Genomic DNA, 18,059 nt, shown 5'->3' with positions numbered 1-18,059 from the left:
TTTAGGACTATTATATACTGGAACATCTCACAGAGATGATAACTACGCGTCAAGAAGACTTTCATGGAAGGAAAAATAGGAGGTCAATGATTCGCACAGGTCATCGTATATTCATGTCACCATGTCAAACCTAAAGTTATTAGTCCTTAAATAAAATGATTTAAAGAGTTTAGTTTATACTTGGCTGCTTCACTCTCACTGCACTGTTGAATTAATTAACTGTAAGAAACTTTTCATACTTATATCAGTTAGTATGAAAGCAATGGGTTGTAAAGTGAAAGTTTCCACCTCATTAATGCTGGTATGTAAGCATACAACATTTGTAAGGTCCAGAAACATGAATTGGGTGTGGGACAAGATAGAAATGTAAATATGGTGAATACGACTTATTCTCGGGTCAATGCTAAAAGCAATTCAAAATCAAACTCAGATGGCACAGATTCTTCCAATCACCTCTACAAATGTTCTTTATTTAGCTTCTCACTATAATATGAATGATGTTTTATCATAAAGGTTTGATAATTACATTGATTAGACCTTGGGCAGCTCCTTTACCACTCATACTCTCACAAAAGTGCATCACTTTGTGACATATACTTTTATCCTAATATTTTTATCCTGATGGTAAAGCTGCACATGTAGACAGTAAATATGCTAAAATTCCCAAGGTGGTTGGTCTTGTGTTGTCCTGATTGTATGTATACATGTGTTCCTGCCCTGGCAAGATGATTGACTTTGGTTAATAATTGTATTCATTATACTTTAAGTGGGCAAAATGTATTCTATAGCTTTATAAAAACAAAAGTGACTATAATTTAATTGTGAATTTAGATTAATTTACTGTCAACGTATGTAAACAGTGACAATGTTTTGATTGGTTGTGCAGTTTCCTATTTCTACCACAAGAGGGAGACACCGGCGATGCCGTTCTGATGGCGCGTGTTGGTCGTGCGAGTCAGCCTGAGTAAAAAGATCTACAACACACATCATCCTTAAAAACCATACCAAGCACACTTCATATTTGTACCCAACAAAAAAGAGACGATGAATTAAAAGTGGGAAAAATCGGGGACTTAAAAAAAATCTCAGTTTAACCCGATTTACATTTTTTTAACAGCATCTTGTAATGACACTCCACGGTGATCACGGTGCCAGTTAAACCAATATAATTACACCATAGACTCACTTTAACCTGCCATCAATGCGGATGGATTTAGATCGAGGTAAGAAGAGATCCAAACGGATGCATTCACTGCTTTATCATCCGGCCACAAATATACATGACTACAGGTGCCACATTGGCGACATTGGTGGAAATGAGGTTATTTTGATGCCAGGCGCGGCAGTCGCGGTACATGCATGGCCATGACGCAAAAGTTTCTTTTGAAAACGTGAATTGAGCCACACATTTGGACCCTCACGCATCCTGATGCGCAGCCGGGTCACAAATAACGACCGAGTGGTTTTCTGTTGGCGTCTGATAGTCCTCCTATTTCTTCTTTCACAATGAGCAGATGCTGGTGCTGATGTTGGGCTTATGGTCATCTAGGACTCTCCTCCTGCTGTGTTGTGGGTTACGTGCAGGGAAACAGGGTAACCATGGAGGTGTTATACTGGAGCACCTTACCTGTCATTTCAAACAGAAGATGGACCGTCTTTGGCGAATGTCATTATTCAGTCTTGCCTTAAGCAGTGTTTAAATTGTTGTTCTATTATAAAAAAGAAAACGGAAGCACTTTTTTCAGTTCAGTAAAAAAAACCCGCACAACTCGACATTTAATAGTACGATTTCTTTAGAGGTCATCTCGTGTAAATTGCGAAATAATCCAAATAAAACCTATATAATTCTCCAGAGTTAATAAAAATTAGTATAATTTGGATTTCACCCTTTTGAATAATATTATTTACCAGTAATATGTAAGTTTCAGTTCTACTACGCTTTTTTCCTCCCGTAGTTTTATATTTCTACCTTTACTGAACATCTGTAGCAGTAATAACCGATAACCAATCACATTCCTCACAAGATAACAGTAACGATTGGCTGACACAGCTGGACCACGTGTCATGCTTCTGCCAATACCATGCTGGCCCCGCCCCCAGCAGTAAGAGCTCATTAATATTCATTAGTTGACCATCTGCATCGTGATTGGTTGAGAGGTGTACCCTCCCCCGCGCGAGGAAGGAAATAGACGAAAGGGTTTATAAGAAATAAAAAGAGCAACATTTTCAATGTATCATAAACGACCAACCAGAGAAGTAAAGGAGTCAAAAATACACTTTTATTAAATTACAAAAGGCAAAATGCAACAAGTCAACAACTTCCAAATGTAAACGAAATAACGACTTTGGTTTTGGATTTATTTTAGTCTGACAAAATATATTATCTATATACATATTCAAAACTGTGAAAATATTCATGGGTTGAGGGTTATATTATATATTTTAGAATGTTGCTTTGTTTTAAAATATAATTTTATATGTATTTTTCCCCACAGTAACTGTATTCATAGAAAACACTTGTTGGGCATTTGAGGAAATAAGGACAATTTTCATTTGTTTAGTGTCAAACATTTTTTTCCCCTCAATTTCTGAATGTGAAGCTAAAAAAAATAAAAATAAAGCCCGTGGAAAGAACAAACTGTAAAACAGAGTTAATCACTGCACAACAATGAGCCTGAACTTTGCAGCAAGTCTAGTACCTCACTGAATAGGGACAAGCAATAAGATGCATCCCAGGCAAACAAACAAACCAAAAACTTTAAACAAAACCAAAAAAATCTGGGAGGAAAGCCAAAGCATTAATAACATAACCAATTCTAAAATTCTTAAAAAAAAAAAAAAAAAAAGCCTTAACAGTGAGCAGAACACAGATAATTAGTTTTGTGTGGAAAATCCTGCTCAACCTAAACAAAAAGTTAAAATATTCTGGATGGCACTATTCAAAACTAACATTACTATTTGTAGCTAATGCATAAAGTTGCATCTTCAGACATGAGCTGTGACGTTTACATTCATTTCCCTGTGTCACCAAATGTCTATGTGCAAATGTCGACTACGTTCCCTCGCTACCCAAATAAATTACCTGCATTTTAAAAACACAATGTTACATAATCCTCACAGAAACAAGAAAAAAAACCTGGTTACACTGAGCTGGTTCTCTGGTTGGTAAAGAAACCCATTGTACTACAGACTTCCTTTTAGAATGTCACAATTAAAACTAGCTTTGGGAATAGAAATAAATGTAACTTTTATTTTAGTATTGACCATTTAATCTGCTCTTTGGCTGACTGCAGAACCTGAAAAATAAACAAAACAATAGTAAATGATAATGATTTTCTTTTTTTGTTTTTAAAATGATGATAATACATAAACTTACTAATTTAAATATAACACCATTATATACAAATATCAGTTAATTGGAACCACATGCATAAATAACAAGACTATTCTAGTGCATTACGTGCATAATTCGAATCGTACTAAGATTCAAAGAGTACATGTTTCGTTGCTTTTATTTTCATGGATTTGTAAATTAAATATTGTTCTCCCCACAAAAACGGTGTTGCAGTGCCAATATTTGGCCGCTAGATGTCACTGCAACTCTACAAATAAACTAGTTATTAGTTAGACTATAACGAAACAAAAAAAGGCTTACTGTTCAAATTGTTTCTGTTTGTCACTAATCAACATAAATATAAAATAGAAATAAATGTATGAAATCTAATTCGAACGTTCATCAGCCTAATTGAAGAATTCGTTTAAAACCCTATGTTGTTACGTGTTTCAACAACAGGGGGCGCCTGGAACCACTCAGGCGCAGCTCAGGGAGGCTGGGAAATGTCTTATCTGACAATACGCTTTACTGACTAATATTCAACAGGTTTTACACACCTAACTACGAGTCACAGTACACAGTAATGGCTACTGGACGGAACTAATCAAAATTAGTGGCACAATGGCTGAAAAATGCATACGAAACATACACTAAATGCAATTGTAGATATGCATAAAAACAGTTCTTTCACAGTAAACTATGTGTCATGGATGATGTGTGACATGTAGTGACACAGCAGGACAACAGTGCAAGGCTGGGAGGTTAGTAGAGACTTACGTTAGTGGTGAGAGCCAGTTTTTCTGATATGTGCTGTCAGGGTTGAAGCAACAAAGAAAAGCTTAGAGAAAAGTCATCTAAATGATTGAGTAGTACACACTTTTGTCTCACGCAAAGGAGAAGCATTTATTTTAAAGATCTAAGTAGTAGAAACCACTTTGTGGCGTGGTAAAATGACAGGGTTAAAGAAAAGTAAAACTGTATGGAGGGCAATAATGGTTTTAGCAGTTTTAATTAGAATGTTCTGAGTTTCTCTGTCCAGTCTTTATTAAAATAAATACATATTTATTGGGAATTCTAACTCAGAACTGTTCGTGCAGCTACGCTAGTGAGCACAGTGACCTGCGGCATTAGCATGCAGCTGAGAGATAGATGTTAATGGGGATCAGGCAGATATGCTGAAAACTGAGCAGGGTGAGTGCAGACGTGTTTTCTATAAACAGTATAGCAGTCATAACATGAGAGGTAGCTTCTTACACACATGCACAGACAGCCAGCTGTCAGCGTAGCAACAAATCTCAAAAGGCTGAAAACAGGTTTGTGAAGGTTCTCAGTCATCCAGGTCAAGCTATTACTGGTGGTTGAATCTTAGCAACTGGACTGTTGGAGTGTCTTGATGGTGCTCCACCTCATCCAAGATAAGAGGATGAGAGGATGAAAGGTCTAGTTGCTAAGATTCAATTACCAGAAAGTTTGTTCAACTTGTGTTTAACTTTGAGCTATGCTAGACAAGTGTGTGTGTGTGTGTGTGTGTGTGTGTGTGTGTGTGTGTGTGTGTGTGTGTGTGTGTGGTACCTGGGCAACGCTTTGTTCAGATAATGGGTTTTCATCCGCCTGTAAGGAAAACTGTCATTACTGAGGGTATCAGGGACAAAAATCATGCAAGATCTATGATAAATACGCGGGCATTCACGTTATCGGCAGCACCCACATCTTCCAATCAGATTACAATTTAAATTGCACTTCGGGTTTCATCGCATGACAATGAAGCCTGGCCCTTCCAGAAGCAGGCACTGGCACTCTGACCACTCTAAACACACCTGTTAAATGTGAAAGCATCTCCATTCCACACACAACAACTCTGTGGGTAGAAACAAAATGGTAGTTTCGGCTACACACAGGAAGAAGCAGGAAGAAGTGAAAGATGAAAACAAAAAAGCGAATTCAAAGCCACACAACAGAAGTTGTCGTACATGCTGCTACCCCATATGCTGCTAATTAGACAGAAGATCATGGAGCATCGGTGCTGGGGTTCTGTTTGGGCTCAAAAACGTGTTAAAGCTCCAGGGTGACATCTGCTGGTACACTGATATTAAAGCGGCCGTTCCAGAACAAGACAAACCTGGGTGTGAGGAAGATGATGAGATGCCATCTTCTCAAATATAATAACAAAGTACATTTTTAAACGCGTGTCATGGTTTGAATTTTTGAGTACACCTCGGCACCAGCTGACACCAACAATTAGAAACTCTGACCAACATCGAGCAGGTCCAGGTTGACCAAAGATACAGTCGAACCCATTGAGAAGCCCAGTGGATTAATAAAGTGTAGGGAAATCAGCATTTATACCGGACTTCCATAGGATGACTGCTAGTGACACACAGGATCAGAGAGGCTGATAACTGATTAGTACTAGTCAACAATGATAAGTGTTCCAGGGAATTTAGTAGTTGAAGTTAGATCTTTGTCCACACTGAAACGTTAGCCATGTTCACAGATTTTTCACAGTGTGCACAATCGTGCTCCTCCGGCAAGAAATCTCTAAAAAGAAAATGAGTCTGTGGAGTCCCACTTTTCCGCTGGCTCCTCCTCTGACCAGCCTCGCCATCGCCTTCTGCTTCACCTGTCGCTCTCATCCATTCACTCTCTTTCCTAGTTCTCTCTCACGCTCACCCTCCATCTGTCTACAGCAGCTGGCTCTTGTCTGTCTGTCCTTCTATGTTACCGGTGATGTAATCAAACAGGACGAAGCCATAGGCTGGCTCTGACACTTCCTGTCACCGAGGGGAGACAGAAAAGAGACAAAGAGACAGAGAGATAGACAGGGAAAAGATGAGGAAAGGGTATGAGAGCGGAGCTGTGAGAGGCTCCAGGAGGAGACTCACTAGCCATGTTTACATGGACACAATTGGTTGAAATAAAAGAAGACTTGTGGGACTAAAACGATCGGCGCTCACGTTGATCAGGAGGCAGCAGAGAGAAGGTGGAACGTGAAGCGGTATGTTTCTGCAGGATCAGTGAATGATCTTTAATATCTCATTAATATTCATGAGCAGCCGTCAGCCGATTGGCCTGTTGGCCGGGAGACGTTGGCATAACAACACCCTTGCCTGTCCTGCGCATGTCGCAATGAATTTATTCGGATTAACTGCTTGATGCATCTATTGAATAATCGGATCAAATGAATTTGCATCCATGTAAACGGCGAAGCTGGAATTTTCCGATCGGAATCATTTTAATAAGATCATAGAAAAGCGTAAATGTGGCTGCTGATTCAGCAGGAAAGAACATGGAATCAAGAGTTGGACAGGATTATCAATCATCTTACCCTGTAGTTGACCTTCTGAAGGACCTGCTGGGGGTCACTCTCCAGAATGACCCTAGCAATGGGGAAAAAAGACCAGTATTATTTCCTGGCTTTCTGTCTAAACAACGGTCCAGACACACATTTCCATAATCATTCATCCAGTTTCTGTTGAACTACACTAATTCCTGATAAGGATTCCAGAGGTTTTACTTTTACACATGTACGCTCAACAATGTTGAAGGGAATTTTATTGATTGATGGGATGTTAAATCCAATGCGACCACAGAGGTCCGGTGTAAAATTTGCCTTACCCTCCATCAATGATCTCATCCACGATGAGGAACACTCCTTCCATGTTGTCAAGTAAACCCCTCCGCTCCACGTTTTTCCTGCAGAACCAGAGCAGCGATTAGCCACGTCCCCGCCCTGGTCCCCACCATTTGCTTTGATCATTCTTTGATCGTGTTTGTGACGCTATGACAGCAACATTCGCCATCGATCTCCCAATGTTGTGCACTGAACAGGAGCTTCTTGTTTGATATGACAGAATGGTGCATGCCTGCCCTGCGTGCACTCCATCGTGCGATCGGGCTACAGTCTACTAGCACACATTCTGCACACTCTCGAGCCTCCTTCCCACTGGCAAGCGCTACAGATCCCTGCATACAAAAACCAGCAGGCACAAGGAGAGCTTCTTTCCCATCACTCTCCTGAAGGGCTGATAAGTTGGGTCACCCACCTTTCTGGCCATTCACCCACTTCTCCCAATAAGGACATACTTATCCTTCCAGTTTATCTTTCACTTGCATTTTATTTACACGCTACATTATTTCATAATTTAATGTCACGTGTATCTCGCAAACCACATTTTCAATATTGCTTTGCTCTTTACATCCCACTCAATGTGTACTTGTCTTGAATATTATGTCTTATTTGTATATTGTTGTCTCTAATGTACAGTTTGTGTCTATATATTACTACTTGTCTATAAGAGTATATTCCTATAGGCTCAACAAGCCACCTCACACCGGTTCCTTGGGTATGTAAATATACTTGGCATATAAAACTGTTTCTGATTAAAGTTCTATAAGGAAACCTGCTCACTACAACTGGGGCAGGATATTCAGAAGGCAAATATTCACTGCTGCTCACATTCTGCATTACTCCCGCATCGGTTCCCATAGTAACCACATCAGCTGCTGCTTGCTGATGATTTAAGGTACAGGAGGAGGCACAGCTGGATTTGCCCACTGCCTCATAAAATGCTAGAAATGCTAATATCACATACAAATAGAACATTTCTGAAGTTGTTCCTGGACATGAAAGAGGACTCACCTGAAGATCTGACTGAGAGACTCAAACAGGCAGTTCAGTACTGACATCAGCATCAGCTAAAGATTGGATAAAAAAAGAGATCCATTAGAAAAAAATACAAAGAAAAATCATGGGAAAGGGTCACTGGCCCGTGCAGTGGGCCACAGTATACATCATAGCCTTGGATATTGAATATTTTACATAAAATGAAATAAAATGTAAAGTCTATATGGCTGTATCTGTATGCATGTCAGTAAAAAACCCCAGAAATGACAATACCTCATTCTCCTGAGCGCTTCCCACCACATAAAAGAACAGATCTATACTGTTCTTATAGACAATGGTCATCCCTTCCAGGAACGCGATCTCATCTGCGGACATGTCAGAGGAGAAGGATGGGGTGGGGTTAAAAAAAGAAGAGGAGAGACACACTAAGTTTTACCAGCACACGATATTCCACTTTCAAAGACATAATCCAAAATGAAAAGAAAAGAAAAGAACAACATTGAGAGTGGAGATGAGACTCCAGGGCCCAGCCTGGCTGGAAAGGGAGGTGAAGAAAGCAAATGAGCAGGAGGATCAATTAGATTGGAGAAAAAAGGAGAAAAGAGAGAGGCTGTAGGGCTAGCTGGAAGGATGGGAAAAACCAAGGGAGCGAAAGGAATGGCAGGACAAAGGCAGGGCGAGGTGGAGGGAAGGAGGAGGCATATAGCATAACATGAGAGGAGAAAGGAAGACAGAGGAGGAGGAATGCAGGAGAAGCTTGGAACAAAAGAGGGAATATAAAGGTCCCGAGAACCAGGGCAGAGACTCAGGTGTCAGGTGTGAACCATCCCGCACAATAGCATGTTCCTCTGCATGGACGTGTCAAACATTAAATGCCACGCCATTTTCCAGCCGCTCTATCGTCACGCTAGCATGACCCGACTCCTCCGCAGCTCTACAGTAGTGTGGAAAACACTCAAAGCTGGTATCACGTTCGGGTCTTGAGCTACTGGATGGCAGAATGAGGAACAGTTGACACCGGAGATGTGTGTGAGAGTGGAGCACAATGGCTGGAGCGAGCAAGAGAGAGAGAGAGAGAGGTTCTTACTGTCTGCTTTATGTGTCTTGTTGAAAACTTTCTTCTCAAAGTTCTTCTGATCCTTCATGGAGGGGTAAAACTCGTGGTCATAGTACTGTAACAGACAAAATAAAAGCAGTTGAGGGTCTGTGTGCATGACCCTAAATATATTGGACCATTTCAAGCAGCTATCTAATGTATTTTCATTATTTATGACCACTCATGACCCAGAGTTTGATTGAGTGTGGCAGTGTGGGCTATTCCCTTGCACGATTACTATTGCTTTCATGTGCAGCCTGTAACCAGAGCTGATGTTTGGATGTAAAGTTTCAGTATTGGATTTGAGCGCCGCCAGCCTCATTGTTCTCCTCTCCAGCGTTTTACAGCTGAATCACAGCTGGCCACAAAGAGCCCGGCTGATCTTACATGGCGGTTTACGGTTGTGCGGAGTGAGGCTGCAGAGCTGCGTGAGGCCTTGCTTCGGGGGAAGTCGAGCAAAGTCAGTCATGAAAACTGTCATTAACGGCCAGTTGGAAGTAAGAGAATATGATGTCATAAATGAGGAAATGAAAGGCACGAAGCGTCAGAAAGAAGTGAGCTCCAGGGTACACGTTGTCAGTCACAGAATTGTGCTGCATTGCATTATGAGTTGTAGGCACAGTTTTCCAGACACAGAATTTAGGCATTATAACACTCTACATGTCCACATTAGCTACGACTGCTAAATGTGTAACACAGCGTGGTGTTCATAATTTTCTAACTTCTGGACACAGCCTAATTTCTACTTTTCCTGACACAAATAACAAAGATTGCTGGTTATTCCAATATCACTGTTGTCAGGTGAAATCTTTATATCCTCCAAAGTTGGTATTTTTGAGTATTTTAGGACATAATGTACAGATCAACCCACTAAACCTGACAATTAATTCACTGTCCGGGAGTTAAGTCAACTGGAATTCCGACAGCCTCGACACCGCTTGTTGAGACGCTTCGTCGTGCTCAGTCAGATTTGTGTGTCTCACCTTGGACAGCAGTCTGTTCCCATCATTGTCCAGAATGAAAAGAGCCTTCACCGTGTACAGGGAGGGTTCCTGCAACAACAAACGGAGATCATTGCAAATATTGCAGCTCTGCTGAGTCACCTCAGGGAAACATCGAGGATTAGGAGAGCACTGTTCTCCAGAACGCCACAGCTGCACTCACAGGCATTCCTCCTACATCTGGCTGTGTGTGCTATCAGTTTTTAAGGTACACGTCAATCCTGCTTTTGCAGCAATGACCAGATTTATATTCACTCCGACCGCTTGCGTACAAAGGGGGGCCACAGCCCAAGAGCACACTCACAGTCATCTATATCACCATGAAGGCCGGTCACGGAACCAGCGAAGAGGATTCAGACCCGGGACAAAGTTCTGTTATGCACTGACTAGCATAGACATTCACAGTCAGAGTGTATCACAGAACTTAGCCCAGAGTTTCAGCAGCGTCTGGATCAACCAGATACTTTCAGTAGTTCGTTCACGTGTTTCCCACTATCAAACATGGCTCATCTGTGATCAGCCCAGGGTTGGAAATCGCATGGGGTGGAGTGTTGTGGGGTGGGGTGGGGTGGGGGGGGGGCAAAGATGCCATTATACTGTTTAGCAAAAACTGTATAACAAGGTTGCGTTAATTTTTTTTCTATTGTTAGGCTATTAAGAGTAATTGGAAAGCAAACAGTTTTTACTAAAGTAAAAGAAAATGCACGTTGTGCAGATAAAGTTATGTGGCACCCTGGGGGCCACTGCGAGGTGACAGCGCTAAGCACTACCCTGCCCTGCTGCTTTGAAGATTACATTTTGTAAAGGAAATTTATCTTCTCATCAGGTTTAAATCCAAAATCCTGTGAGTTGAGGATCTGTTTCTGCCGTTATTAAATCCAACCCCACTTTTAACTGTGTCACATTTAACCTCATCGTGTATATAATCCAGAAAACTGGATCAAAGCCAGGCTTTGAAATTATATCAGGCGCTAGTTGCCGAACCTGGGGAACCGCACTCTTTCTTGCCGACTATATGGAGCGGCACCAGTTCAGCGGTGGATCAAAGCACTGTGAAGACAATGAAGGGATGGTGGGGGGGACACAATAATATGGCTTTTCCTACCTGCGTCTATAAGTAACACTACAACCGCACTGTGAATATGAGGCGGGGGAATTATTATAAAGTAGATAAGAGGAGTCTGCGTCAATGAAGACTTTGAAGATCAGGAGAAATGATATAAAACATTTTAAGTATTGCTTGTGTTATTAGTTGGTTCTTTTTGTTCTGCAGCATTTATCTCATCTGTGTGCTCTACCATTTACATGTAGTGCACATGTACACAATATATATGACAGTTTGTGCATTTGAGCTTCTTCAAACTTCACGTGAGCGTCTGCTTCCTGGCCCAGCCCTGTCCTCAGGGGAGCACCTCTAGACACTCACTCACACTCACACACACACACACACAGTCACTTTAGCAATCAGGCATGTGAGTGTCTTGAAATATGCTGGATGCTTAATCTCTAAATTGTAAAAGATAAAAAATACTGCAGAGTTTAAAAAGCCCATCTCATCTCTGGGAAAATCTAAATGTCAAATGAAAATGGAAAAGGATAAGCTTCTTTGACCACGCTGGATCAACGTACCCACCAAAAATGCCCAAACTTGCCATTTTGTCCAGGATAACGACCTCTTTTGTGCATGTTTATGGTCAACTGGTCATTCAGACAAAACCAGAAGACTAAATTAAATATGAGGAGAAGGTTAAATCACATCAAAGTGTCTTATAATTTGGATTTGGCATTTATATAAACAGTGACCGATTTATTTTTGAAGTTTAACCACATTGTTGGAATTAAAACTATAACACGTTCTGGTCATTTGTCTGATGCTATAATAAGGCGACAGTGGTTTTCTTTCAGTGTTCCAACCGCGTTGATTAAAGTTCCTTACATGATGGGTGCACAAACAATCATATAGCATCCATCTGCTCAGCTTTGCAAAACAAAGGCCACTTTTCTTTTTTCCCCTTCCTTTGTTTTGAGCAAAAGGTTTACAGAAGAAATAAAGTATTTTATAGTGAGCTTGAAAATATCCATACAGACCCATTAAAGTTTAAGTGTGGCATAGGCGTTACGAGAGAGTTACGAGACAAACCAAGACTGCAAACAGTAAAAAAGAGCAAACAGTTTCCACTGAAGCTGGTGAACTGATTAAACAGTCAGGCTGCTGCATATTACGATGGTGGACTGCAGGCCGTTGCTATGTAGATTTTGTTAGCTTTAGAAGGAGCCTGGATAACTGCTTCTGTCTGTCTACTCAGCTCTGCTAACTAGCTGGCCTGATCAAACAGGTTTGCTACCACTTAGAGTAGAAAACATCCAAAGACTAGAATCTTTCCTCAACCCCACCGTCCCCACCCCTTTAGTCGGCAAATGCTTGGCCATTAAAGGTCATCCTACCAAGTTACGCTGAAATCCATCCAGCAGTTTCTGTATAGTCTTGAACCCTGACAAAGAAAATAGGACCTTCATATCAATGAGAAAGACATTAGGGAATGTAATTTATGCACACAGGTGTGACACACCATCAAATACTCACTCATTATTATGCTTTAATACTTTATTTTCCCCCACAAAAAGAAGAAAAACCCTTGCATTTGTGTTTTTGTCTTCTTTAACATTTTACATTGGAAAAAGTGCAATTCCTGTTAATCATCTATTAGACAGAACAAATATGAAAGCCAAATGACACCTGAGGGGACAGAGAGGCTGCACAGTCTGGCATTTGTTTGACCATATATTTAATTTGGGATAATGGTTGCTTAATAAATCCAGAAAGTCTAGGTTGCACAGTTATCACCATGACATTAAATAAAGCAATATAATGGTGCATCTAAACATAAATAACTTCAGCAGCATTTATAGTATAATATAACATCTGTTGGCTGAGGTGGAGCCGCAAGCTGAAGTCATTAGAGTTTATACAATAAATGCAAAGTTTGGCGGGGTATTTTTCATTTAGGGTTGGATCAGGGATGGAATAATATTATAGATGCATTTTGTTTCTATTAAAACGACGGAGAATGCCTGTGGTTGTGCATGGTAGCTGTTAGATGATGTATGAAGGCCTACATGTGGGTAACCAATATCTTGCAAAAGAGCTCAACAGCGGCAAATAGAGGTGATATAACAAGTAAAGTCGTATTTGAGTATTATTCTGCAACACTGACACAAAGCAAATATGAAACAGCACATGGACAGGCAGAGGGTTAAAGATTGAGAGCGAGGGGGAGAGAGAGAGAGAGAGCGAGAGAGCGAGAGAGAGAGAGAGCGAGAGAGCGAGAGAGAGAGAGCGAGAGAGAGAGAGAGAGAGAGAGAGAGAGAGAGCGAGAGAGAGAGAGAGAGAGAGAGCGAGAGAGCGAGAGAGAGAGAGAGAGAGAGAGAGAGAGAGAGAGAGAACGGTGGACGTGGCACCTACTCTGCTCTACACGTCAACCGAGCTCTGCACACATACTCAACACAAACAGACGTTTGAAAAAAGCTCAGGACTCCATTAGTCAACATTCTACTCCTGTAGAAACCTGAAGGATGGAGTCGCCTCACTGGTCCAGTCTACTTACATATTCCTGCACGGACTCAAGCGCCGTCCTGTTGCGCTCTGCGCCGGATTTTGCGTGGTTAAGTAGATAACAGCTGTGGCTCAAACCAGTCCATTGTAATGGAGTTAACTTAACACCCTCATAAGTTGCACCGTTGCAGCCAGCAAAGCCAATCTGTTCCAGTCCGACACGCAGAGAGGAAATAATAAAAGTATTGCTTTTAAAGGCGCTATCTGCATGTTAAGCGCTGTGCTCGGATTAAAGGCCCGGCGCGTCCATGATCAATCGGCCACAGTCATGATAACATTCACCCAAAGGAGTGACTTTGCAGGAAATGTACCGTGGATCAGCTTTATAAGCATTTTTTGCGGCATTCCTATCCCTATTTCTCTGCTGCTCCTCTACAGCGCGACGCACCACCGAAACTGGCACAATGCAACAAATGTACCGCACACAGACAAAACAGTGCAAAAACAGCGCGTAAACTGCGCGCTGTCTCTTCCAAACTGAAAATGTCTGCCTTTCCAGTCTGGGGGAAATCGGCAGAGGCTCACCGGAGACGAGGAGTCCATCGTTGTTGCCGCCGCCGTCGCCGCCGCCGCTCCGTGTGTTGACGTGGACAGCTCTGAGCTGTCACGCCGAGAGATCTGCTCGGCTTTTTACGGAGGCGCTCGGCTGCCCCCCCGAATGCTCCACCTCCTTTCACAATACGAGTCTTTTAAAGCAGTGACGGAATTTACATGACAAATACGGGTTTAAAGTAGGTTTCTGAATTTCGTAATTTTCTTTTTGATAGGCACATTATTCATGTTTATTATTAATTTGTGCACGGATAAGTGAGGAGTGCTCTATTTCACCTCCTTTCCCCCCCTTTAAAGGCCTACAAACATATAAAATTGCAATATACAGATTTTTAAAAAGGTAATATATAACATCATTCTATTTTTTACTCAGCAAAACCTTGAAACCTCTATCTCCTCACTAGGACCCGACGCGCTAACGTCGACATCGCCGCAGCCCTCTCGTTTCCACCGCGTTGCATTCTGGGAAACCCAGTTCTCTTGAGCAGGCTGTGTGGAAAAATGGCAGGCGTGCAGCCGCCACCCCTCCGGACTCTGGATGATTTTCTGCTGAGCTCTGCCCGGTTCGCCGTCCCCGATGTGCGCAATCTGGACCGGTGGAACAACCGAATCATCAACAACCTGCTTTATTACCAGAGCAATTATTTTCTGTCTGTCTTAGTTTTTCTTATCCTAGTGGGGTAAGTTTCCTTTTTCTGACGTGGGCATCTCTCCTCTAGCCTCGTCAGTGTTGTGGTGGGGGAGTGGGACTCTTGAAGTGTCAGGAAACCACCGAATCTTTTCGACGCTAAATTTGCAATTAATTTGCATTCCTGATTTCGGATTCCTGACTTCATAGTTGTGCACTGACCTGCCGATCTCTGACCCCACTCAACTCTTATAGTGATATCTTGTTGTAATTATTGTACTTGCATGATCTCTGACTATTCTCTCCTCTACTTGTCTCCCCCCATCAGATGAGTCTATTATTTTCTTTTCAACTTCCTTTCTCATTTCTAATCCAACACATCCCCGGGATATTTTGTTTATATGATATTTAAGTAGGATATACTGTAAATGTGTTTACTAGGATGTGTTTACCAGCACCACAGCTACTGGATCTCTGTTTAGTGTTCAAAAGTGAACCTGCCAATTATAACACATGCACAAAAGTCACTATGTTGTCTTGTGCCACTTATTAGAAAGAAGCTGGAGGGTCACCTGAGCTGACCTCCCCTCTAACAAGTGTGTGATTCTTCCTGTGGCCTATAATAACAACCAGGCACTTTATCGATACCGTTTATTTACTGTCTTTACTGTCATTTCAGTTTAACAGAATATTAAGGTGTCCAAAATTATAATCATGTGGAGGAAAAACTTAAATCACTGTCAATGAGTGCACAAAACATTGAGTGAACTTTAGCTCTACTCACTGTGTTGTGTGTTCTGAGTCTCTGTGGCTCATTCTTCAGGGCACCGTGTGATGGAGGAATGTGACACATCAAGCTGCTTTGTAAATGCATTTGTTATTTTTACCCCTTTCTTTGTTCCTCCAACTGTGGTTTCATGTCAGGTTCTGACACTTTTTGACTCTGTGAATGTCTGTTTCCTCCAGGTATTTCCAACCACTTCAGTTGTTTGTCGGAGCCATGGTGGTCACCTTGTTGTTCCTGGGGTTTGTTTGGGTTGCAGAAAACCGAGCTCCCATTCGCCGCTTTCGCAGGAATCACCCATCCATCACCGTCTTTGGAATTCTTTTCACCGGTTACCTCTTCATGTCCGTGCTGGGAGGAGTGGCAGTGTTCCTATTTGGGGTAGCATTTCCTATCTTGAGTAAGGCAACGCACACATGCACACTCAGTCACATATGCTAAAATCATCTTTAATATTATTTAGATGAAAAAATGAGATGCAAAGCTGGTAGAAACCTATTTGATTAAAGTTCAACAGTAGATCCAAACACTGCCCAGGCTGTTATTACAACGTTCTTTAGACTTGCTCAGCAAAAATTAAGATATTAATTTCCTGTTTATTTGACTGTAGTGGTTCTGGTACATGCGTCACTGAGACTGCGCAGCCTGAAGAACAAGATGGAGAACAGACTGGAGATCATTGGACTGAAGAGGACACCCATGGGACTCCTGTTAGAAGCTCTGGGACAGGAGCAGGAGGCTGGATCGTAGAATGGAGGTGGAGGTGTTCGGGGGTGGGGGAGGCATGTTGTAACTGGGATCAAATGATGCTTAGATGAAATGGCTGCAGAGCCAGAGCAAAATAAGTGAAACCTGAAGTATAAAGTGTTCTGGACAAAAGAAACAAGTCAGCAGTGAAGGAGACATTTACAGTGTGATTCAGTGGAGAAACCGAAAGTTCAAACTCATTAATGTAACCACAACAGTGAAACATTGCACTTTATTTCAAATTAGTTTCGCCCCGACATTTATAGATTTTTGTCTTTGAACTCCAACGCCGTAGGTATGTTGGGGACAGATTATGGACAGATTGAGAGGACCTTGGCTGCTCTGTGACACTCCACATTCAGTCTCAATTTGCAATATTTTTGCTCACATGCTAAATGTAAGCTGCTTTATTGTTCAGTGTCAAATGGTATGTAATATTTATAGTCGTAGTTAAAAGAGTCGTGGCCTTTCGAAATACCTTTTTCTTCAGTGCTTTTTAAAATCTTGCTAGGTGTCTGTCCTTGGTGGGCAACAAATATATATTTGACTTTGAGTATGTTCCAGTTTAACTTTGGTGTTTATTTTCATGTAGGAAAATATTCAACTTTGATTGATATAGGAAGTTTTATATGAAGACGTGAAAAGGAAGTGTAAACATTTTGTTGTTGGTGAGAAGACCAGCGTTGATTGGACCGACAGCAGCAGGAGTGACGTAATGCACCGTCAAACCTGACTGGCAGAGCTGCAGTGAAGGTCCACTGCTGGTCAGTGGGAGTCCAGTCTACCAGTAGTGCCAAATGGGTCGAGCCTGACCGGTGCAAAGGTTAAACAGTTAAAGAATTTGCAGTTGCAGTTTACCAGACATAAAGTGTGGAACACACGACTGGAGTGCAGTCTAAAGCTGAGTTAGAGCTCAGCAATAAACTACAAAACTACAAAGGCTCAAGCTCGGATAATTCCACTGATTTTCATCCAAATTGGAATCAAACCAAAACACCTTCATTATGAAGCTGTTAATGTAAAGATTATTTGGCTGTTTTAAAACCACAACATATGAGAAATTTGCCAAAAATGTAACTTATTCATATTTTGTTTGTAATTCTGTAATTTGGTTTGTTTGATATTTTGACAAAGACTTTCTGACCATACAGGTTTTGCTGTCTATGTATTAGTGTTAAATATTGGCATAGAGTTTATTATTTAGGGTTATGTAATGGAAGGAATAAACTGTAATTTTTAAGTGCTTTATTTTCCATTATGTAGGTGCCATTTTAGAATTTGACATGATTCTAAATATGGTTTAATCCACCTGATTCTGACATGAAATACAAATGTGGGTTAAAATTCTGACTTTTCTATTCTAAGAGTTTCCTTTTTTTTAAGTATTACTCCTGAAAAACCTCTCTAATAGTTAAACACTAGCTGAAGGAACAAACAATTTTTACTGCCTTTATTTATCTGCCTAAAGATTAAATATTGCCAATTAGCTAAATGTTGAGATTCACTGAAACCAGGCCTCCAGTTCTAGCTGTCCAAAAATTCCATTTATTTTAAATGTTTTCTAAATAAAGATGATAATACACATTACTGTGAGTGGATCACTGTATTTAACTACTTTGCGAGAACAGATCATGTTACCTAGCAGTACCTCATGCTGAAGGGTTATGATTCGACATGATA

The 18,059-nt window shown here is 41.2% G+C and overlaps 2 protein-coding genes across 6 annotated transcripts; one reads left to right on the top strand and one right to left on the bottom strand.

The window, feature by feature from the left end:
- Positions 1–2,257: 2,257 nt before the first annotated feature.
- Positions 2,258–14,352, bottom strand: copz2 (COPI coat complex subunit zeta 2). Of its 5 annotated transcripts, XR_008946993.1 has the most exons (11): positions 14,194–14,352; positions 10,038–10,106; positions 9,046–9,130; positions 8,232–8,323; positions 7,974–8,029; positions 6,950–7,027; positions 6,660–6,711; positions 6,005–6,105; positions 4,907–4,945; positions 4,112–4,144; positions 2,258–3,296 (listed from the first exon to the last, which is right to left on the bottom strand). XR_008946993.1 is itself a non-coding variant. In XM_057014034.1 (10 exons), exons 1-10 carry the CDS (start codon positions 14,209–14,211, stop codon positions 3,249–3,251), a joined length of 570 nt encoding a protein of 189 aa, XP_056870014.1. In that variant the 5' UTR covers positions 14,212–14,351; the 3' UTR covers positions 2,258–3,248. The 5 variants fall into 5 exon arrangements, 3 of the variants coding, with proteins under 3 accessions (XP_056870014.1, XP_056870015.1, XP_056870016.1); XR_008946992.1 differs by lacking the exon at positions 4,112–4,144; XM_057014034.1 differs by lacking the exon at positions 6,005–6,105 and having other exon boundaries at positions 14,194–14,351.
- Positions 14,353–14,686: 334 nt separating this feature from the next.
- On the top strand, positions 14,687–17,963 carry praf2 (PRA1 domain family, member 2). The gene is made up of 3 exons (XM_057014037.1): positions 14,687–14,900; positions 15,815–16,032; positions 16,243–17,963. Exons 1-3 carry the CDS (start codon positions 14,722–14,724, stop codon positions 16,380–16,382), a joined length of 537 nt encoding a protein of 178 aa, XP_056870017.1. The 5' UTR covers positions 14,687–14,721; the 3' UTR covers positions 16,383–17,963.
- Positions 17,964–18,059: the final 96 nt, after the last annotated feature.

Source organism: Takifugu flavidus, chromosome 18, assembly GCF_003711565.1.
Source record: "Takifugu flavidus isolate HTHZ2018 chromosome 18, ASM371156v2, whole genome shotgun sequence".
NCBI lineage: Eukaryota > Metazoa > Chordata > Actinopteri > Tetraodontiformes > Tetraodontidae > Takifugu > Takifugu flavidus.
Note: the sequence above shows the minus strand (reverse complement) of the source record. Positions and strands in the feature narration are given on the sequence as shown.